General features: G+C 34.7%; 1 protein-coding gene across 1 annotated transcript; it reads left to right on the forward strand.

Annotated features, from left to right (window-relative positions):
* The first annotated feature begins 46 nt into the window (after positions 1-46).
* LOC119078497 lies at positions 47-24,688 on the forward strand. The gene is made up of 5 exons (XM_037186049.1): positions 47-1,536; positions 4,656-4,881; positions 16,366-16,745; positions 20,902-21,267; positions 21,334-24,688. Exons 2-5 carry the CDS (start codon positions 4,733-4,735, stop codon positions 21,735-21,737), a joined length of 1,299 nt encoding a protein of 432 aa, XP_037041944.1. The 5' UTR covers positions 47-1,536; positions 4,656-4,732; the 3' UTR covers positions 21,738-24,688.
* Positions 24,689-24,916: the final 228 nt, after the last annotated feature.

Here is a 24,916-nt window from a genome sequence, read left to right on the forward strand (position 1 = left end):
AGAGATGTGAGTTATAAGTGTCGTTATTTTTAAATCTCCACAATTTTCTGCACCAACCGATCAAGCGACACAACGAATCGTTATGTTATCGTTGTGTTGTATACAGATTATACCGATTATACACGAAAAGAGTGAATGTTGTGTTTGGCCGAATCAACGAAACCAAATGAAACGAATAAATCCAAAGAAACATTAGTATTGCCCTATTCGTCAAAGAGTGAAGTGTTGTTGAACGTTGCGGTACCCGGAACCCCATTCAATTCAAAAAGATTTTTTTTTGTTAAATGCAAACAATCATAAAACCACTTGTTTTGTTTCGTACTGCAAACAAAAAATTATATTTTTGTTGTTGGTCTTCGTATAATATACACACATTTGTGCCATATATACACGGTGGTCGTTCCATAATAAAACGGGAGAGACACCAGTGTTAATTCTATATTTAGTGATGATTTTGAATCAAAGAATTAATAATTTTGTGAAAAGTCAAATTTAACAAACAAATGAGTTTCTAAAAAGACATTCGGATTATAATGTTATATGGTGGTGGCACTGTGTTTTATTGAAACAAAAAAAAAATGAATGAATTGACTCAGACAAAGGAGACGAAAATTTTTATTTTTGAAAAGATCATTTGATCATTTTGTGAATTGACAATATCGCACAATTGTGTGAGTGTCTGCATTGAATCAAATTAGATTTCAGCGTATGAATTTGACAAATCAGCCAATTCATCGTCGATAGTTCATCGTCTGATTTTGAGCAGAAATTTAAAAGTTTTAATTGTTCACCAAGGACAGAACAGTAGATATAAATATAGAACTCTGTGGTGCATAATATGGGCAAATTGCCAATGATATTTTTCATTTGATTGAATTTAATTGAAATTCGAGTTTATATATCAGAAATTATCTGTTGGTTTTGAAGGTGTGTGCGCGCATTTGGTATGAGTAATAATTTGTATTTAATATTTAACCAAAAAAAGATTGAAATAAATAAATAAAAACGAATGAAACGAAAAATCGTAATCTTTAGCAATGTTTGTGTAGGTTTATTGACTTAAACAAAAATATTTAAACGAAAAGACGAAGAAAAAATTAAAAATAAATAAAAAAAAACGAAAAAAAACAACAATTTTATGGCTAAAACGTTAAAGCATTAAGTCAGCAATAAATTTTATAATATAAAATGCACATAAATGATAATATTTGAAATGGGAGAATATTGTTATTTCAAACAGAAAGTGTCGTTTTATTAATAAAAAAAATTAAAATTCTGTTTGCGCAAGACGACCCGAGCGGTATACTCTTTTTGATGATAATAAAAAAAACGAAATATAATATTAACGAAGTGAGTGCGCGACTTATAAGTATTCGAAATTAAAAAGAAATAAAAATTAAGAAAATTTTTTAACAAAACACAAAAATAAAATCATTATTAATCGAACAGGACACATTGCAACAAGTTAAGCGCTTTTCAGTACTTAAATTCCGATATTCGATGCTTCTGATTATGGGATAGGAGAAAGAGAAATTGGTGAGTTAACTCGTTAACGTTAATTTTTGTTGTTAATTCGAAAATTACAGATTATTTGCGTAAGAAATTACAGACATATTCGAATGGAAAAATGGTTAATTTGATAGTAAAAACGTACAAAGCTCGTGCACCACTGATGATTAAATATTTCAATTTGGAATGCTTTCAATCATTGTAGGTTATACTTACACCACAACCATACACGTGAAATTATATGTTGTTAATTTTACGGTCGGAGAATGCAGCCATACGACTTTGATTGATTTGATTTTAGGCGGATTTAGGCAGATATATCATTTGTGTGTATACGGATTGTGTGGCGTCGAATCGAAATTGTTTCGAGATTTTATTAGTTTTGAACACTTTGCCATCGAAGAGTTTAAATGCCTAACACTTACAATATGAAAATATGAAAGTCTAACGATTTATTGCTGTATCAGCTGAATGTGATTGAGTACTTTGTATAGCATATTGTGCACCGTGTTGCACAACGTCGCTGGTATGGAAAACTTATGACGTGTGCTTCAAAAATAAAGTTCTACGGAGTGCACAATATATTTTGTTATCTTGCGGCCAGAAAATACGTCATTGCAGTCACCAATGCACTGACAGTGCTATGCTGTCACTGGTTTTTTGCATTTTCTGGTCACAATACAACCAAGTACCGTTCTGTCTTGCTGGGCTGGGATTGTTGGCCTTCGGCTCGAAATGCAACCTTCCCACACCCCATGAAAAAAAAATGTCCAAGCAAGACAGTAATGTACTATTACATGCTACATGCGTCGCAAACCGTATTTTTCAAGCACTACTTTCGACGTACTCAGCATGAAAAATCCAATACATAAATCGGGATAAAAAGTAGAGTTTTCGTGTGAGTTTCGTTGATCCGAGGCTTAAGCGAGGTCAATATACACACGAAAACGAGACTTTTCATCTTTTTATACTTTGTCATGTAAAAAAGTACGTCATCCGTGCGGCGTGAATAACCTTATTTTCTCCACTCAAATGCGGTGAGAGGATGGCGTTTTGTTGACGCTATCTCTGATGACAGTTCAAGTTAGACAATTTTTATTGTTTTTCCAATGTAGAGAGCCAACTCTTCTCTTTGCAACTGTCACTTTGTTTTCAAAATGGTGAAATAAATTGATGCTTTTGTTTCGTGGATAAAAACGGTTACTCACGCCACGCACGGATGAAAAATTGTAGTAAACAAATAACCATTTTGCAACAATGTATACTAATAGACAAACAACAACAGTTGAAATTAGTTTGAATAATGAGGAATTCGAGCGTCGGCTATTTGTAAAATTTCGTTGACCCAGGATTATCAAGAAGAAAATCTTCCTAGGATTTTCAATGATTTTCTTTCCCATTTTGTAATTCAGTGAGCGAATTCGATTCTTATACAGGCTGTGTGCGATGCCATATGAACGTATTTTTTCGCACTAGTGCCTTAAAGGATTTATAAGGGTTTTGTAAGGGTGCCAATTGTTGTAACACAATATCTTGTTAACATCGACTCTGCCTTGAGTTGATAATCAACATCTAGTGCGATAAAGTACCTTTTTGTTTCATAAAAAACTATTTTTGCTAGATTTAGGGATTTCCATCAATTTTTAAGTATTTAAGGTTTTCCTTAGTTTCTTAAAAAAAAGACTATTTTCTCAAATTTTCCCAACTTTCCTGAAAATATCAGGGGGAAAATGGAAAAATGCTTTCCCAAAAATAGTCTCTGTGATTTATTGAGGATTTTCCGATCTAGTTTTCTAAAAATAAAAAAATAAAAATTTGTTGAGAAAGGATTTTTTAGTTTATCCGACCCTCGAAGTATAGTCTACCGCCATCAAATAAAACAATGCGTTAAATTACATGAAAGTTCACGAACTACTAGAACCGTTCTTATGTAAAAATTTGGTAAAGGCTCAATCGTCCAAGTGAAAACGGTTAAAATTCGAATCGATCACATTTGCTATCAACAGGGCGTCAGTATTAAAAATTAAAGCAGAACTGTGTTAATGTTCTTTTATTTAGCAGATGTTTGTTAAAACTAATGACGGAAAAGATTTTGTATCTAACTTTGAACGGAAGAAGTAGCAGATAAAATGATCATATTATCTCGATACAAGATACACTTGCTGTTAATTTGAAAAATGGTCCAATGTTTAATGGACCAGCATCGATAGGTCGTTTCGCGGTTTAACAAAGAGTATTTAGCAAGTGAATTATACCTTAGATTACTTAGTGTAATTTTGATGGTTCATATGGAATGATCACTGAAATCGCACACCTTGCACGGGTCTGACGTTTTGTCGGTTAACCCCTTTCACCTGTCTGCAAAACTAAATTCAGCCAATTGAATAAAGTTTTTCGGATTTTTTACTCTTTCCGGCGCTGCTCCCTACTACCACAACGACTAGATGCTCTCCTTTCTCGTCTAATGTCCAAGGCAATATGAATTAATATTTGTATTTTGAATTACTGTATCAGCAAGGTACTCATTCACATTGTTATTTGTGAGTGTCCTGAGTCTCCTGCACCTAGGCCAATATTTTCACTCATAAGCTTTACTTGAAAATCTATATTTACGACGTTTTCCTTCTGTTCTGAAAGTTATGAAGGTGTCGTACACAAATGACGTCACTCCATGAGGATGGTGTTCAAGAAAACGTGACGGTTTTCTATCAAGTTTGGATCAATTTTGACCTCTTTTGAGCGACACAGGGCGAGGGCTAGTCAAAAATTCAGTAAAGTAGCGTGGGATCATTTGTGTACGACTCAAAACTGGAAATCGATAGGTATATGTCGCCATTCGATTCCCATTAAATTAGAATCATTTGCTTTCCAAACTAACAATATTTTACTACAATACCAACAACCGAGCTATTGATATTCCGACTAATTTAATGAGTAAGTTAATACGTATCGAATCGAAGGCTTCAATCCGATCGTTTACGTGTGTAATTTACTTCCATTTATCCATGTGACCTAGAATACATTATTATAGCGATCATAGCACATAGCCTAAGGGATTGATTATGTTCTCTGCTCATATACGTAGTTAATTTGCAGTCACACTTACGATTTTTATTCAATAAAAATTCCTTTTCGAACAATTTCAGATGAAAAATTTACAAAATGCCTCCACTGGAATCCAGAACCATCAAGTAGACCACCAATAAAACTGTTACATTCAGCCATGACGCTCAATCATAAATTTCAACACAAATATCAAATTTATAAAATGGAATGGATGTGCAATTGGACAACGTTACTGGTCCTGTACGTTTCATTGATTCTATTGCCATCGATAAACACGTCAAATAATGCCTGTGATTGGACTGGAAGGTAATTAAAATTGTGTTTTGCGTTGTTGTTGGCTTTTTTTTCAGTTACAATTTTATTCGATTTTACATGCTCGTTGCATTCTTTCCGACCATATGCGATGCTATCTTTATTATTGATATGGGCAATGTCAGTAGAAGTCGATTTTTCTTACCAGCGATTTTGATTTCAATTAAGAAATAAACATTTTCTTATAAAATTGTGGGTATTTAATAGTAATAGTTAAGCAGCTGGCTCGCGATTTTTTTTTCTTCTTCTACAAACTCCAATCGGATGAATATCATACAAAGTAACATATAAAATATCACCGTCGTCGTGATACAGTACGAATAAGTAACTATTGCATACTTGCAGTCTCTCTTCTCTGTGGGTTTTTTTTTCTTCGTACCGATCGAATGCATGAAATGATATGGGCAACAGAATTGAAAAATAAAATAAAATCAAAAAGGCAAAGCGAAAAAAAAAATATTTTATAAGAAATAACGATCTCGGTCCATTTGTGGAGTTTCTCGCGCGCCTAATCCATTTTCAGTGCATCAACGTCTGTTCTATATTTGGACGTAAATTGCATTGTCCAGTTTTGTATTTAATTTTTTCGTTTTTTTTTTATTTATTTTATCTCCATGCTCATTTGCTTTCAATTCGGAAAAAAATTTCTGCTTAAAACCGTCTTATAACGAATGATAATCTTCGTTTCTTTCATAGTTTTTCCCCCCTCTCTCTCTATCTCTGCTGGTTCATCCAAAAGAAAAAAGGTAAAACGTCTCAAAGATCTCGAATATTTGAAAGCTAATTCAAATTCGTTTTTATTATGGACAACGCATGTTTTATGTTCATAAATTTTCAGTGTCGTTGAACGAAAACAATAAAATGAACAGAACAATATTGTGACTTGATGCCAATACCGTGTTTAGTGCGGAATGTGAATGATATGCGATTGAATAAGAAAACGACTCTCGGTTACAGGGCCTACTATCAGGAAATTGATTGTTCATGAAGTTCTTGACAAGCCGTGAAATTTTTAAATATTCGCCAAATTCTTGAGTTGTTGAATTCTTAAAAATTCTCGATATTCTAGAAAGAAAAAATCATGCAAATAGGCACTGATCGTCCATGTACGACATCAAAAACATAGCTTATGACAACGATATAGCTGCTTAGAATCTTTATTTAAACGAACTGGAGTTGCAAAGCGTTTAGATATTTATGGTAGTGAATAAGTACATATTCAGGAGGATCTCGAGGGGATCTATATGTCATCTGTTAAAGATAGCGACGACACAAATAAGCAATGAACTCTGGATAATTCGCCATGATATATCAAAATAAATGTTAAAATCAATGAAGTACAAGATTTTGTTTCAACCTGCGAAATTGGCTGTGATTAAATGAAGTAATAGAGTCAATATTTGTATTGATCATACATATGCTGCAGTTCAAAGATTTCGTTGAACAAATGTACGATATACCATCATGGTTCCATTTAATTAAATTTATTTTCGCTCAGATTGTTGTCCACTGAATGTGAGTAATTAAGCGATATATATTGCTTTAACGGAAAAAAACATTCGTCTGACTTTAATTAAATTGATTAAATTGATCGTTTGACTTTACTATTGGACACTATTACTACAGACATTATTTTGTGTTTCTATTCAATTAGTCGATGTATCACATTATATCAATGTGTGCACATGTTGTTTGAGCACTATGTACATAATACAGAATGTTGCTTGCAACAGAAAACAACATCAACAATTCTTTAAAGCTTACGTAATTATCGTGGTCCCTACATAAAATAGATTCGGTGACAATGTAACCGTTACACTAAAATTCAATGTAATTACTACACAGCTTTTTGAATGTCTGTTCTTCGAACCGTTTCTGTATTTTAGTTGATACTTTCTCGGTTATCACTCTTACAGTATTGCTTAGCTTACCGAAATTAAGGTAGGATAGGATAAACTGATTCGGGAATTTGGCAACCTTTCAAGAACTTTATAGTAAATTCAAGAATTGTTGCAAATCATGGCCCATTTTCTGGAATTCTTTCCCTTGAAAATTATCGAAAATTCATAATTTTCCAAATTCCAAATTTTATCCAAATTTCGAGAATTTTCAAGAATTTCAAGAAATTTAATTTCTGAAATTCTCGAAAACTTGAAATTCTTGAAAATTCCTAAAATTTAAAAAATTCTTGAAAACAGGCCTTGTTGGGCTATTAATAGACCATGAAATATACAATTGATACTAAAAACTGGTGTCTCAGTTCATTGAATTTATGTGTCAGTCTTTGTTAATTAAAATTCCAAAAATTCAATACTTATAACCACCCACGCCACTGAGCCCACGACACCAAAGACACCTTTGACAAAATATATGTTTTAAATGATCGCAATTGAAAAGGACAATCATTTTCCATCCTCACATTTTCTGTTGATGGAAGTAAATGCAGGAGATTTATAATGAAGTCAGTGACTTTGAACAAAATTGACAACTGTCAATCCCTCTGTTTCTCGGTATCAACGGATTACCACACCAGCACAAATTTTCTTTATTCCAAATTGTGTTGCCGTTCATTTCCAACAACCTCACTCAATAATTGTGTTTAGTCACTGAGAGCACTCAAATAAGAAAAACACTAACGTTCGCTTTGTTTACGAAACCACAAATCTTATCTCCATTATAAAGAAAACATTTTCCTCAAAATAATGGGACTCTTTCAGTCGAACCGTCTACCTACGTGTCAAGGAACCCAAACACTTTGAACGTTATATTTACTCTTAGATTTAAGCATGTTGATAACAATAATTTCTCTTGTTGGTTGATCCATTATTCTTCATATTTTATGAAGATAATGTGATGTGTGTACCCCGTAGCGGAATCATTTTACACCCACAAACTGTACTACAATAAACAATATTATTATACGAAATTCATAAAGAGCAAGAAAATAAATGACAATAAGCCAAAACCAGCCACTCTCTAAATATATTGAAAAATGTTCAAGCAACGTATATATACCCATACTTATAGTCCTAGGTGTATCTATCGCCTAAACGTTATAAATGGCTTTCAGGTATATATGGATAGTTGCAGATAAGCAACGGACACAAGACAACAAAAAGATCACTAAAAGGAAAATAATATTAAAACGACAAGACGGAACGTTATACATTATTGAGAGAGGAATAATAGCACGCGACCATTCACTATAAGAACCAGTTTCTTGCTGGTCTTTTTAACTCTTTTTATTTCACTTGTGAAATCGATTGGGCGTTAGGATTGGGATTTCGTTCTTTTAGCAATTTTTTTTATTTTTTTTATTTCGTTATTCTGCTGAGTGCTGTTTTCTTTTTGTGTTATAACTCGATTGCTAAACAATATTTTATTAAATTGAACAAAGGCGTAGGCTTTTATTCGATTGTAATGTAAGGACTATTTGAGTAGAGATCTGCAATCTCTGCATACAGTGTTGCGAGTTTTTAAGTAGGACGAAATATCTCTAAACGGAAAGCGTAGCACGGTAAAATCGTAAAATATGTTGCCTGTTGCTTCTGTTATTCAAATTTTATTTAGTGTTTGATTCAAAATCTATTACTTCATTAGTTTCAGCATACATTTTACCATATAAGACAAAACTTGATTGTGCTGATCACATACGTTCTTCGTTGCTGTCGAAAACAGGTGGTTCATGTTCGAAAGTACGCCTCTAGGTTTTTCTAATTTTCAATATTTTCGTCGATGTTCAAGAATTTCCAGAATTTAAAATTTTTCAAGAGTTTTGAGAATTTAAATTTTCAAGAACTTCGAGAATTTCAAGAACTTTCCAGAATTTCGGGATTTTTCAGAATTAATTTCACAAAATTACGCCTTGCATCAAGTTTAAGCCTTACGCAGATCTATAGGAAAAGTCTTGCATGCAAATCACAAAATATTGAAATTACATTTGTCATAAAAATAATGAAAAACTTCTAATTTCAAAATCAGAGCTAAATTCAATGTTCACCAGAAACCTCTGCTGCATCAAAAACAGTGTGGCTTTCCAGATATTTTTATTAATCTGGAGTCTTCACAATCATTGATAGACTCTGTCGATTTAACATGATTGCATTTGGATTATTTTTAGCGATTCCCATGATTTCATATACCCCTCGTCATCGGCGACATTTCAAACGAAATGTTTAAACCAAACCTCTATTACAAATTCAACATGTTCAGCCATTTAGGTTCTTTAAATCAGTTACTTTCTCTGGGAATCCCTCAACTACGCAAATCAGGCATTCCTATAAACGAGAAGCATACAAAAGACCTCTAAACGAGATGTTGAAATGAATACTGACATATTAACTGGGCACTGATCTCTGAAACAACCATTTGAAACAACCCAACACCTGTTATGCCACAGCCTACATAACAGCCCGAGCAAGAACATTCAGAGTCTACACCATCAAAGCTTACTCTCTAAGAAGTTACTCTCTCAAAACGATTTAGACTGCACTCTACATGAACCGAAAAGAATGAACCTCTAACCTACCTACGTGGTTATGGTGTGGATAAAAGGTCTGTTAGAAGCACAGGTGCATGAACTACGTATTAGTAACTCATTTCAATTTATCCTTTTTTATCCTACTTCTTTTAGACAAAATATTTCCAATTATAGTGACCTATCACTCATATGAAATCTATTACTTCATTAGTTTTCTCACATGTTTTGTCATGTAAGACAACTCTCACTATAGCTCAACAATTTTTCTATAGTTTTAGTCGATAGCAGATGGTCAGAATCTCCAAAATAAAATGCTTCTATTAACCGTTTCATCTGTGAAACAAGGCTTTTCATAATTTGTTATGATCTCAGTAACAGACCAATTTTATTTCATTGAGGAACTACAGTCGAGGAAATTTAGATTTCGGGTTTTCCAAAGGTATTAATCTTATTTAACCCACACTTTATCCCACAACAATGGAATCCACAAATTTAAATTTAGTTAACACAACGGTCACAATGACGGCGCTGCAGTCACGATTTCAAAATGTGATATAGGGTGGATAAACTAAATTTTGGTTTTGGTTACATTTTCTCTTGGTTTTCAATTATTACATCAGGCTTCTAAATTAAGAGTAAATTTATGCAATATAAACCGTTTGAGTTTGAAAAAAGATGTTTTGTATCAGTGAACGATATAGGAAAGCGTTCAGTACGTCTCAACATACAAAAGAACGTAAAATATAATTGAACATTTAGCCACCCTACGTCCGTCATCGCTTCTATTGTCTTCAAAAACATATTGTGTGCTTGTCATGATATGTATCAGACGTTTGTTTATTTATGTGTCTCATCTAAAATGCTCGCCAGCAAAATTTTGATCATTAAATTCAACGGCAAAATTGATCTAAATGTTAAAATAATTGTGAATAATAGTGAAGTTAATGTGGTTTTGTTTTCTCTTCATAAAGGAATTTGCATCAGTTCGATGTAAAGTGCGGAGCACCATTAGAAAAAAAAACTTGTCGCTGAGGAATGATCAAAAAGTTGCTGGACGCAGTAGCTACAATTAATGCTTTGCAGGATATAGAATAAAAATTAGAGAAACACCAAGAGCCGTCCATTTGAAATCTTTACAATCATCATTTCAACTAAAGGCTTTTTTTAAACGAAACGCAGATTCGGAACATTATTTTCGCCAAATTACAATTTGGCATAGGAAATAAATTCAACTCTTTGTATAAGTGAAGCTCATGATTGAGCTCAATCATGAAAACAGAATCTGGTCAGGAATAAGATAAGAATATGAATATATGACGAACTTCAAAGTTCCTGATTTATAATCCTGAGATGCCTGCTCATGCAATTATGCGATTTACGATTTCCAAAGAATTTTTATATCAACTTTTAGACAAAATAACAATTTCCAAGTCTGTTTTCTATTTGATTTATTTGATTTCCGACCTCGTTCTAGGGTAATAAAATTTTCTGTGGATTATTTGTAACTTCATGAAAATATTAAGATGAAAAACCTCAGAAACATTCACATAAAAATTATGCTTTCCTAACTAATGTTGAAATAGCCTTTTTGCACTCATTAGGAACTTAGGAAAATAACTACTGGGCAGTCGAGACGGTTTACTTGTAGTCCGAAATTATATTTTGGCTTCGTAGAACACAGATAAACACAAGAGAGAGGAATTATATGATATGCAGTACAATCTTTTTCTAAATAAAAGTTATAGTCAAATCGACAATATTGTATTATTTGGCGATTTGTCATATTTTGGAGTTTCTTCACACTTTGGCGATTTTTCTTGACAATTCATCATATTTAGTTGATTTGTTAAATCATCAAGAAAAGTCTCAGAAGTGTGAAGAAACGCCATAAAGACAAATTTTCAATTCTCTATGATCCTTGGAGTTTCTTTACTCTTTGGCGATATTTCTTGGTTTTTCTTCACATTATGGCGATTTTTCTTGTTGATTTAACAAATCAACCATAATGATGAATTGCCAAGAAAAATCGATAGAGTGTGAAGAGAAAAATCGCCAGAGTGTGAGGAAACGCCAAAGTGTAAAAATACGTTTTTGAAATGTCTCTACATTATCTTTCGTAAAATGATAGTGTCCTCGGGATCTTTCGTTAAAGTATGAATTACTTAGGATCGAACAAGATTACCTGACGTAAAATAAGTGTTTCCTTAGGATCGAACCAGGCAGCTTTTCGTAACTTTTATAAAAGGATAGATTCACTAGCTTCGAACAAATAACGCCTTTTAGATAAATTTCGTAAAAGGATACATTTCCAAGGATTTGTTTAATCACCACGAAGAATCGCCAAAGTGTGAAGAAACGAAACAAAGACAAATTTATCAATCTTTGTTTTTGCCGGCGTTTCTTCATCCCTTGCCAATTTTTTATTTTTGGCGATTCTTCATGGGAATCATGATTAATGACGGCTACGAGCTTTAGCGAAAACGAATGAGATGTTCCGATCCGAATCTGCGAGCGAACTTCCGTTTCGTTAAAAAAAACCTTTAGTTGAAATGATGATGATGAAGATTTCAAATGGACGGCTCTTGGTGTTTCTCTAATTTTGATTCTATATCCTGCAGCTATTGAAGCTATTGCGTCCAGCAACTTTTTGATCATTCTTCAGCGACAAGTTTTTTTTCTAATGGTGCTCCGCACTTTACATCGAACTGATGCAAATTCCTTTATGAAGAGAAAACAAAACCACATTAACTTCACTATTATTCACAATTATTTTAACATTTAGATCAATTTGGCCGTTGAATTTAATGATCAAAATTTTGCTGGCCAGCATTTTAGATGAGACACATCAATAAACAAACGTCTGATACATATCATGACAAGCACACAATATGTTTTTGAAGACAATAGAAGCGATGATGGACGTAGGGTGGCTAAATGTACAATTATATACTACGTTCTTTTGTATGTTGAGACGTACTGAACGCTTTCCTATATCGTTCACTGATACAAAACATCTTTTTTCAAACTCAAACGGTTTATATTGCATAAATTTACTCTTAATTTAGAAGCCTGATGTAATAATTGAAAACCAAGAGAAAATGTAACCAAAACCAAAATTTAGTTTATCCACCCTATATCACATTTTGAAATCGTGACTGCAGCGCCGTCATTGTGACCGTTGTGTTAACTAAATTTAAATTTGTGGATTCCATTGTTGTGGGATAAAGTGTGGGTTAAATAAGATTAATACCTTTGGAAAACCCGAAAACTAAATTTCTTCGACTGTAACACTCACTATTGTTGGTTGAAAATTGTATGACGGTATACGATCCGATGTCTTGTCTATCAATTAAGCGCCCGTCGTAAATATTTTTCAATATTGATTTAGAAAGGAACTGGTCGAACCATAATAACGTATCACATATAAACATTTTGATTGAAGGTCCATTAAGACGACGGTTTTGCGGTGGCCTGTTAATGGAAATGCATTATTTGTTGAGTGGGTGGACCGTACGTCCGTCATAGGAAACAATGGACTCCGCTACTGTGTCTTAGTTTATCTACAACATAATAATATTAACTAAACAAAAATAAATAAAAAAACTTTTCTTTTATGTGGTGTGTGTGTAAAGCTAAAAACTCTTTCATTTAAACAAAATGCGCAGCGTATGCATTATAGCCATACCACAGTCTAAGTTATGATAGAACCCGGAGGCATTCATTGTTTCGGCTTTAAAACGAAACTGGTTCTCGTTTCTTGTTCTTTATAATAAAGAGAAAAAAAAAATTATAAAAATAAATAAATCCACCAATAATAAATGTCACGGCGAATAAAATATTAAATATTCAAAAGGCCTAAACAATAGAGAGGAGTGTGCATATTGAAAGGTTTTTTTTTCTTCTTCTACATGAAGTGGTTAGTTGTATTATATGGTAGAATGAAGCGCATAGTATATGTATATGCGCGAAAGGATATCACCGAGAAACTACTCAAATAAGAAACATGTTATGTACGCGTGTTTGGTCGCAAAATTGCGGATTAGGTTTCACAAACTTTTTTTTTCCAACCAACTTCCAAACAAAACGCAATCAATATTTTAAGTTAATATTATGTGGTTGAAGAGGTAGAGAGATTTAAAAAAAAATCCTCCGATCCGAGTGAATCTCATGTTGCGCGGGAGTATAATGCAAATCTTATTCTTTTCCTTTTTTTTCTTCCTTCGGTAATTTATTTTATTCTTTTGTTTTTGACCACACGAATATGCGGAATAAAGGATAATATGCGTTGACGCCAAAAGAGACGACCATCGACATGCAATCTTTTTATATGTGTGATAGCGCTAACGTTTTACATAATCAACGGACAGCAACGTGTAATTAGAAAGACATTTTCGTTAAATTGGTTATATTAATGAGATTAGTGAATGTATTATGGTCGGATTTTGTTGCTGGGTCTTTTTATTTCTTTCTCGCTGTTTTTTTTTGCATTCGGTGGATGTGTGTAATTGACGGTTTAGTTTCTTGGAATTTGATTTGATTACAAAAATTTGCAAAATGCCCACAAGACAAATTAGCGATTCATTGATGGTCTATTCGGTTGTTATTAACGATATAGCATGGAAATATAACTTTGTTTTGTTGTAGGTTGTTTCTACCTGATTCAACACATCGAAATGTAATTTGTTTTGTCTAACAGTTCCTCCTATAATTTTGTTTGAAATCATTCATGAAATTGCTGATGCAAAAAAATTGTCTAGCCACATCTATAGGCAAAAGGTCAAATGAATGTAGTAGGAGAGTGAAATTGAAGACGTGGAAAAATTGTTCGTAAATTTTTTGTTTCGTTAAAAAATAAATTTTAGCGAAAGGCTATTTTGACCTCGTGCTACGTACAAGTGATTGTGATCTACTTCTACCAATTATATGGAAAAGATCCAATTCAGTAGAAGTAGAGAAGGAAATCAGTGTGTCTGCAATTAACCTACTTAAGCGGCAATTGATGATATGTTACAGTCATCAAATCTTTTACTTCTGTTGTTAAGGTATTTTCTAATGACTTCGACTTCCTTGCTTGTGACGTACCACAACTTTTTGACGTTATTATATGCAAGAACACTTGTCAAAGTCAGAGTTTTTTACTAATTTTAGTCGTTATTGTGTTAGACCATCATGTCTAGACTGGTATTTCTAACTAGAGTTCGAACGATTTTACGTAGAATGTTACACGAATACATGACGAAGTTTGTTAGTTTGCCAGTAAAATCCAGTAATCCAGTAAAAATGACGATTGTAAAGTTTTGCTTTTCGTTATTTAGCACTAGACTCCATCATTTAGGTGGAGCGGGTCCCATGACTGATGCGACATTTTTTTATTTATCTACTTTTCTAAATTTGAAGCTATAAAATGCATGTAAACAATTTGTTCTACGAAAGCTAAAAATACCGTTTGGGATGTATGACCACTTCTTGCAACATTATCTCCTAAACTATGCCTTCGCTTGCATTTTTTGTTTTGTTCTTTAAACCAGAGCAACTCATTTGGACCCATAGAAATTCATTGAAAAATTCACGGAAATTCATTGAAAAATTATATCACACACACCACTAAAACGGAAACGTCAACTTTGCTTCTTTTGACGTTAGGAGTCCCGTTACTTTTGACATTAGGAGTATTTTTTTTACTGTCTGTACACCAGGGCCTATTTTCGATAATTTAAATTGTCGAAATTATCAAAAAATTATCGAAATTGTCGAAAAATTATCAAAATTCTCCAAACGTAAATTTGAGAATTTCGATAATTTTTGTAGAATTTAGAGAATTTTTCGATAATTTCGAGAATTTAAATTATCGAAAATAGGCCCTGCTGTACACGAAGCTGCCGCCTCACCGACGAGCCATATGTTATGGTTTCTTTGGTGATCCTGTTCCATATTGTTTCATATTTTCCAGTTCCAGTGTAATACCACGAAGACCTCAAAAAAGGATTAGAGTGACGCAAGCTCCTTTAAGTAAGCTTCCAAAACACCTTATTTTTGTTACTGTCTCAACAATATATTGATAACATTGACATTAACAGTAAAAGGCAGTGAAATTTCAGCATGAATTTGCTTCAGCTGTTTTTCACTGCCTCTGACTGTAGCTGCTATAGTTTGACATTCACGTCATGAAATGTACTTTTATAACAATTTTCTTTAAAACGTAGACTAATTTTCTAATTTAACAAATAAAAATTTGCAAAAAAAAGTTTATCTCAAATATGGTCCCTGGTTTCCCCTGGTGTATCAAGTAACACAATTAATTCACCATTTACGCCCACATCGAAATTATTTTCTTCGAGTTTATACCAAAACATGTCAGCGCGGTTATGACGCTGTTAAAAATCAATTAAGAATTTCGGGTGATAATTAAATTACTGCGATTTGTCTAAATTTCAGTTTATTATATTTCTTTGAAAAGTCTAAAACCGAAGCGATTTAATTAACATATATCCCGTAATATTATAGTGTTACGATTGCTACCTACATGTCGGCCTGGCTTGACGATTAAGTTTCGTTCCAGTTTTTCGATTGTAATGAAATCGTCTTATGAAAAGTTTTTTTTTCTCGATACTTTTAGTGTTGCACTGCAGACATTTATTACAGAAACAATCTATGCACTTAGTGGGTCCCCTTTGGTTCGTATACTTATCGAAGCGATTTTCATGTTCTTTATTTTAACGATAGACTTTAGTGAGTTTATCGAGTGCTTAACGCTTTGCGGTTTTTATGATCTTTTAGTGTTTGCGGTAATAATAATGAAAATATCGAATTACGACACTGGTTCTTATTTCAATCTGCTCGTAAACCTTTTCTAGTTTTATAGGCCTGACAAATGAAAACCGATATCAGGTCGGTATCGTTCATTGCAATACTCTATGTGCTCATAAAACCGGCGTTCATAATTAAATAACTCTTTCGCTGTTGCACAACAAATGATTTAATTTCCAATTTCTTTCCAGCGGACTCAGCAACCAACATCAAGACCGCGAAATAGTGTCCATAGACCTAAGATGTTCGGCTGGAAAAATTGTGTGGAATTATCCTCGGGGCGCTATCCGGATAATATTACGAAGCAATGTTCGGTCGGCGCATGCGGAAACCAATTTCCGGGCATGCCTAAAAGTGCACAAAACTCATACCAGTCATCTGCTGCGACAGAATGGCACGAAAAACCAAACTTTAGCGAATAGTGATCTCATAGCAGGCAATCAAATTGCAAGGATATTTTTAGAAGCACCAAAACGACTGATAGCTTTGTACGATGACGTCAATGACGAACGAATGGTGAAGTGTTTTCGCAGTATCGGTGGACAGGTGGCGCTGTATGTGGAAGCTGATAGTAAGTAAAAATTTTATGGAAAATGTTTGGGTTGGGTGAAGTTGAGACTGTTTTAGCTGCAATTACAATTGACGAATATGAATGCTGACCAAGCAAATACTTATGATGATCATGAAGTTGTCTTTTCAATTTCAAAAACGAAAAATCAGCAATAAATCTGTACGTAGTTAACCGTTCATTTCAAAGCAATAATAATAAAACTTCAAAAGACCACGGAACGTATACATTGTATACGACTTGGTTATACGATTCGTTTTAATGAACTAAAACGAAAAAAAAAATGATAATATCAAATTTCGTGTGACCATTAAGTTATTTTATCAGCAAAATTTGAGTGGACGTTCAATCGAATTAAATTTAAAAGTTTCATAAATGTTGTCTCAACCAGATTAGCGAACATTATATTATTCGTTGTGCTAACATTTTAATATTAAATTATTGATCTTTTGATCAGTTTAATTTGGCTGCATCTTTTAATGAAGAAAGCCATCATACTACGATCAATGCGTCAAAACCTCAAAAATATACCTTACACAGAAGGCAGACAATTAAGATATAGCCATCGAAACTACTAAGATTTAAAAACGAATTACTGTTCCAGAGTCCTGAGGTCATGTGCTATACGATGGCATTTATTTGACTAAAATCCATCGAGTAAAAGATCAACTGAACTATTTTTCTGTTGACGCTGGGTTTGTTGCAGCGACATCTGTCGAAAAATGTGGAACCGTTCTCTGTCAGGTAGAGTCGAGATAGAAGTCGGAAAAGGGAAACTGATGCCGTAATCCATTTTCGAAAATTTGCTCGATCTACTCGGAGAAAACTCTTGACGCTCTTGTATCTGGTTCACACCAAGTGATCTAACTCACTAGCCAGATATCCTATTTTTTTTGAAAATGATTAAATCTCTTACTTCTTTTGTTCAAAGTATCGCTTAGTATCGGATACCAAATCTTGTACATCTTTATAAGCTATATAAGAGAAATACAATTGCCTGAACTCATCATTCTTTTTGGCGTTGCTGTCAATAACAAATGCTTCAATAATAATAATGCATCCGCACCACTGCATCGAATATTACAAGCACTATGATACAATGGTTTCTAAGAGAAATGTTCGTTATGCAGAATTTTGATAATGGACAGAGATCGTACACCACATTTTTCCTGAAGTTCTATTTTGAGCAAGAACTTATGTAACCGATTATTGGAATGATCTTTACTTTTAATAAAGACGATCCACAGCCTTGGTACTGACGACGGATCAATTAGTTTCAAGCCCGAAATCAACAGGCATAACCCAAAAAAATTATAGGAGAGTGCATTGCTCGAGGATGATAAAATATCGGTTATTTCCTTAGAATCGATTATCGATATTTTCAAAAAATTAATATCGAAACTGTTTTATCGACAATCGATTAATATTGACGATAATCGGTAAATACCGATTGATATTTATCGATTATCAATAAAACCATCGATTGATAGATTATTTCGGTAAATCTACCATCGATTGATGATATCTTTCAGTGAACAATCCTTCGTTGTTGCCGGATAGAATGCGCACGTCGGTTGCTGTTTTTCGGTCAAAGTGTAAATGTTCAATTGATGCTATCAGTAATTTTGTAGTTTTTACAAAGTCAGCAATTATCAACGCTGATTTGGGACAACGAGACAATTTTCTAATTCGCTACAATGTGTTGACAGTAGACGAGTTTGATGCATTTTATTTATTATTCAATGTAACTTTTAGTAGGTGAAGTGTGATGTTTCAATAATTTAATGAAATTTCTGATGTAAAGTCATTGGTTAATTTAATATTGTAAATAACCTAATTGTGATGATTTGTTGAATATTATGTTATCAATGTGGGACAAATAAAAAGCTAGATTGCGATTTTTAGCCCCGTACGAAGTACTGGGGGCTTATAAGATTAATATGCCGTTTGTAACATGTTGAATTGGAAGCAGACGGTAAGGGCAAAGCATTTGTCTATGTTCATAGATAACGAATCCGCAATAAAACAAGGCATCAGAACAGTCGGAGCGTTTGCTGCGACTTAGCCCCGTACAACCCGTGATCCTATTTCGTCCGCAACCATAATACGTCCGTAGCCCTAATAAGCCCGGAACCCTAATACGTCTACAACCCTCTAATGCGTCTGTTACCAAAATGCAAGTCAAGTTGGGCATTGTCAAATTTACTGAAACTGTTCATTTTTAAAATTGCGCAAAGCGCAATTACGAAAGCCCGTATGAAGTACCTTTCAAATAAAACCAACAATTTACGACATTATTTTAGAAACCCAAAATTTTTTGCCAACTTTCCATTGGGTATTCAATTACCTCTCAAATGAAACAAAAACTAGCAAAATCGGATGAGATTTACTCGATTTATGTGCAAAAAACACATAGGGCCTAAGTGTTTTTTGCACATAAATCGAGTAAATCTCATCCGATTTTGCTAGTTTTTGTTTTTTATGGAAGGTAATTAAATACCGAAAAGAACGTGTCGAAAAAAGTTTCAAATTTGGGCCCTTGGACTTAGGCCGCTACTCGGCCCTAAGTGTTTTTTGCACATAAATCGAGTAAATCTCATCCGATTTTGCTAGTTTTTGTTTCATTTGAGAGATAATTGAATGCCGAATAGAATGGTGGGAAAAACAGTTTTAAATTTGGGCCCTTGGACTAAGGCCGCTACTCGGCCCTAAGTGTTTTTTGCACATAAATCGAGTAAATCTCAACCGATTTTGCTAGTTTTTGTTTCATTTGAGAGGTAATTGAATACCCAATGGAAAGTTGGCAAAAAATTTTGGGTTTCTAAAATAATGTCGTAAATTGTTGGTTTTATTTGAGAGGTACTTCGTACGGGCTTTCGTAATTGCGCTATGCGCAATTTTAAAAATGAACACTTTCAGTAAATTTGATCATGCCCAACTTGACTTGCATTTTGGTAACAGACGCATTAGAGGGTTGTAGACGTATTAGGGTTCCGGGCGTATTACAGCTACGGACGTATTAGGGTTCCGGGCGTATTACGGCTACGGACGTATTATGGTTACGGATAAAATAAGATTACGGGCGTACGGGGCTAAGTCGCAGCAAACGTTCCGACTGTTCTGATGCCTTGTTTCACTTATAATTATAAGTTGACGTAAAACTTGAATATTATAAGTAGCTTCTTCACACAAAGTATATTTTGTTGAAGGTGACTCTTTCATTTGTTAGTTTTTGTCGTTCCCAAGGTATATGGTATGTGCGGAGGTAATGCCATTCAGACACACGGCCTAACAAAATAGTTCGATGCTAATGACACCTTTTTTTAAAATTGTTGACTATGATTTAATTGTGTATCACAAAATGTTGTGCATATCACAAAACCGATGGCCTAGGTTTCTAAGCAATTTTATAATTTTAAAGAAAGGGATGGATGGCATTTATAGCAAACTTCCGTGCCATTGCATGGCATCTGATTACTGATTCTCTTTTATATGTGGCATTACCTCCGCACATATATCTACCTTGGTCGTTCCATCAGGTGGGGCGACAGCAACGCCATCTGTTATCATTTCTCTGGACATGACTGTGCACATTTATCTGTTTTCTTGATTGGTTACTCAATGAGTACAGTCGACATTAATGAAACCTTATTGTGAATGAGTGATATATGCGACAAAATTGGACAAAATTAGCGTTCGTCGTCTCATAAAAATTTTGACATGCAACTAGCTCAAAATCAGTCCCACGAAGATTCAACTTGGTCGAATATATCACTCCTTCAACGAAGGATCATCATATGTGATGGAGCTATGTAAGGAAAATATTTTATGAGACGATGGTGTAGCGTTACGCTGTAATGCTGTAGGCGCTGTAGGTATCGTCTCATATAATTTTGACGTGTTACTCAGTGTTACCAACACATGGTCTTTTGTCCCACGAATATTCAACTTGGTCGCATATATCACTCCTTCATTATATGATGAAACTATGTGAGGAAAATCTTATTTCATTTTCGTCTTCCATAATTGCCAGCATAAACAAAGTATCGAATGCAGAATGATTAATACAAAATTAATGTTCGCTAAACTTATCAGCGATTACACAAATAATATTACGAACGAAGAAACTCAAACAAATAAAATTTATTTTCTTTCGTAGAAACGCCATTCGAGATCATGCAAACGACATTCGAATACAATCTCGAGTTCATAAACAACAAACGACATTCGATCCCAGCGCAATTATCGAAAGACGATAAGATTGACGTCGTTGGAAGTGAGTCGTTAGAGACGAACTCTGCAAAAGATGAAAGTGATTCGTGGTGGTGGTGGTGGAGAAAATGGCTCCATAGTACAAGTAGTGATGATAAGAAAACTAGTGATGCTACTGTTAAGATTGTAAATGTAAGGAATCGTGGCGGTTATGTCGACGAAGATATAGTTGGTAGCTTCGGCGAATCGTGGAACATTTGCCGTCCGTGCTCTCGAGATGAAATGGTTGAGGCCTACTGTAGCAGTGACATTGGTAAATTGTGTCATCAGATACTCTTTGCGGCCAATGAACTAAGAATTTTCTTCTTCAATTTTTTAGTGACTCGTGGCACGATATTTTCCATCCAACAACAACCGTCCCTCGACACCGTCGAAATAACCATAAAACGTACAAAAATTTTGCGCAACAATATGCAGGCCATACAGAATGCGGAAGACGCCTGGCGTCGTAACTACAAAGAGCAGAAATTCAACTCAAAACGACATCGTCGAAAGTCACCGATTTCCAACGACATCGACGACCATCCAACCGATGCGGCTGAATTTAAATTCCACACGCCGACGCACTGTTCACCGTCGCACGGGGAAGGTGAATTCGTGTTCATCGGTCGGAAACGGTTCGACGAGCTAATGTTGATCTGTGCTCCACGCCTGGAGGAATGGGCGCACATATCGCGAACGGTCAACGAAACGAATACAGCGCCGTGCATTTTGCTTAGTTGATTTTTTCGCACCGTAATACGATTGTCACTTCCTCCCAAAAAAAAATGCAAATGTCATCGCGATACAACCAAAAGCAAATTTTAATTGAAAAGATAACAGGCGATAATGTTCCTGTGCGAACATGCTATGTAAACGAATCGCATTATTGTAATGCCGGCATGGCAATGTCCAATCGTCTTACGTTGGTTTGTTATCAGCGATTATGGAAATTTTTTTGGTTGGATTTAAGTCGGGAAGTGAAATCTAAACATTTTGTTGTTGTTGATGTTTTGTTGGACTTTTATCAAAAAGTGCGGTTTTTCGTGGAATCGCCACAAATGCCACACTGAACAGAAAATTTATTTTGTAAAATTTTTTATTTAGATGTCCAACCTTATGCGTTTGGACAGTAGGTCTTTCACTTAAAAATTCGATTGTGATATTTTTAGTTCGTTACATTTGATTGTAAGTTAAATGCCAGGGTCTAGACTAGCGTTTAAGGCACCGTTTATTAACACATGATAAGCAAGACTCTTAGAGTTAATATGATCGTTAAGTACACTCGGGATATAAGCACATTACTTTATTATTAAGGCAATGAACAGTGATTGTCCCAGTAGTTCCAGATTTTGTACATAAATTTTTAGGAATGGTTGGGCACGTCTACTTGCTTAAGCAACGGCAGCAGGGTGTGCCTGGAATGAATTTAATTGAAAACTTTGGCTTGGACTTTTTTGTAATAAGAAATAATTTTTATTTGAACAGTACGAAGGCGCGATGGGTGCTTTTTGGCATGACAGCGAAATTGTTATTTCTCTTCGAACCCGGCAAAAACGTGAAATTTGTCGCCCCTTTTTTTTATCGAAAACCAGAGCACCCGTCACGCCTCCCTACAGTTCGAACAACAATTATTTCTCATGCCCCAAAAAAGTCAAATCCACTAAAAAATCTCATACGCAACATTTTTCAATTCAATTCACTTCAGACACACAGTGGACAGACGAAATAATCTTTAGATCTGTTACTTCTTTTGTTGAAAGTGTTGCCGACATAAACTCTCTTATTTCAATAGTTTTGGCATACATCTTGCTATTTAAGACACCAGAGGTCATCGTTCACCTTTTATTTCTTGTTGTCGATAACAGTTATATCAGAAATCACGTCATAATAAGTCTGCCAGAAAATTTTAATATTTTCAAATGACAGTTGGACTTCATGTAGCAAATGTCAAAAACTGTGCATTAAAATGTCGCGATGTGCGTTATGTGTTGAAATGGAAGGCGCACCTACTAAACCTAGTGTTTATTTATGACATCGTGTGCGGCCCCGTGTCATAGTTACACATCTAAAGCCTATAAACTACTTTGTACCGAGATTTCCACAATGATTTATGCACATTATGATGCTGAGTTGCATAAATAGCCATTATGTACCAAGTGCCATATGAAGGTATTTAGCGCACTAGGCGTCGCGTCGATCGGTGAATAAACCCAAATAACGTGGACGTTTATCGATTATTTTTTAACTTTTGGCACTGTTGTATGCTGAAATATTATAATTTGGCATGAGGGGAGAGCACGGAGAGAATCCACGTATTAAGACCAATTAACATATTGGAATCCCACAATCATCTTCCTAGCCTCATCAATGAACTTGTGATGGCTGGACTCTTTTTTAACCCTGTCGTACGTGTTTGACCAGTTCTTCTAACTTCACTCTAGCAGTTAACGCATTTTTCAAATGTTGTCATTTCGTTCTCAACAAGTTGTTGTAGTATTTTCTTCAACACGGCCACGACCTTCCCTTTGTCGGCTTCTGACATATACTCGCCGAGGGCATCGTAGTCAATAGTGTTCAGAACATTTTGAACGGTTTTATGTTTCACGTAAAGTAGGTACAGTCAATGAAAGAGAATAACGTAACTTCATTGTTATCGTCTGGACAAAGAAGAGTTTAGTTTTAACTTTAACGTTGAAATGATAACACCGGTTTTTTACTCGTAAAAAAAGAAAGCCCATGATTACCCTAAACATTTGGGGTCTCAACCGGGATTTAGTCCTTAGAAGTGTCAGCTTCATTTTCATCATCCTTCTCATACAGGTCTCCAGACTCTGTTATGAGACGCTCCAAGTCTCCAAAGTTTCTCGACGCATACATGCATTCAGGAGTACTTTTTATGAAGCTATTTCCCTCGTCATCTGAGCATTTTTAGAGCGTTTATAGTCTCTGGAGCACCCATCAGATCTCGCGGTACTGATGCAACGAGAACTTCACTATGTAAATGTCTCGGCAGTAGTCATCACTCTCCATCTACCCCGCTGCTCCAGCAAAAGAGTGTCCAGCGCGTGTCTTTCATGTTGTGATGAAATAGGTGACGTGGCTTGTTGAAATTGATGCAACCACCATTGATGTAACCGTGATTTACAGTGGAGTACAATGATAGCGATTCCGATGATAATCACCAATATAACAACTGTGATTTGACTGGCCCAGTATAGTGTGTGATGCCATTCAATAATGGTTCGTACCTTGTGATTAATTTCATGAAATATTTCTGTGTTACTCATGGTGAGGTTGAGAACATTTAAATTTGAAAGATTTCCTTGAATCAACTCGCTGAGGTTCATAACAGGCCGAAAGTTGTTAACTGATGTAGTTGCAATTTGTGAATGACCAATTGGTAATTTCAAATACAATATTACTCGTCTTACATTTCTCATTTCATGTCCTTAAACGGACACAACCCGAAATCACTTTTCCGCTTATCCTTTCACTACTCAAAACTTTTCTTGACACAAGCAAGCTGGTCATCGGAAATCTCTTTCCCGATTTGGAACTTATCTACTCGATGGTCAAACTAGAACTGAACTGCAATATATTTTTCAATCACGATCGACCTTTCGGTACGATCGACATTCCACATTTTGCACACTTTTGTGTGATCAGCATTTTGATGTGAGTGCATTTGCCCTTGTCAAATTTGTAGCCTACATTTGTGCGCAAAAATATTCGTTTTTTGATGATTTCTATGAAACAAACTCTGTTTATGAAAAAGTAAAACCATTGAATCACGCAAAAATGTGTTACTTTTAAAGGAAAAATTGGTTTGTGGTTGATAACTTATCCCACTTGGAGAAACATTTGCAAATGTTTAAATTAGACATTTTGCAAAGGTTTCTCCAAGTGTTTAAAATTATGAC

The sequence above is a fragment of the Bradysia coprophila genome, unplaced genomic scaffold, assembly GCF_014529535.1.
Source record: "Bradysia coprophila strain Holo2 unplaced genomic scaffold, BU_Bcop_v1 contig_297, whole genome shotgun sequence".
Taxonomy (NCBI): domain Eukaryota; kingdom Metazoa; phylum Arthropoda; class Insecta; order Diptera; family Sciaridae; genus Bradysia; species Bradysia coprophila.

Bases quoted from the DNA above. Each gene is read 5' to 3' on its own strand.
- LOC119078497 (XM_037186049.1), top strand. From the start codon at position 4,733: ATGACGCTCAATCATAAATTTCAACACAAATATCAAATTTATAAAATG. The intron at 16,746-20,901 runs GTAAGTAAAAAT...TTTCTTTCGTAG, and splicing joins GCTGTATGTGGAAGCTGATA to AAACGCCATTCGAGATCATG. The intron at 21,268-21,333 runs GTAAATTGTGTC...TCAATTTTTTAG, and splicing joins CTACTGTAGCAGTGACATTG to TGACTCGTGGCACGATATTT.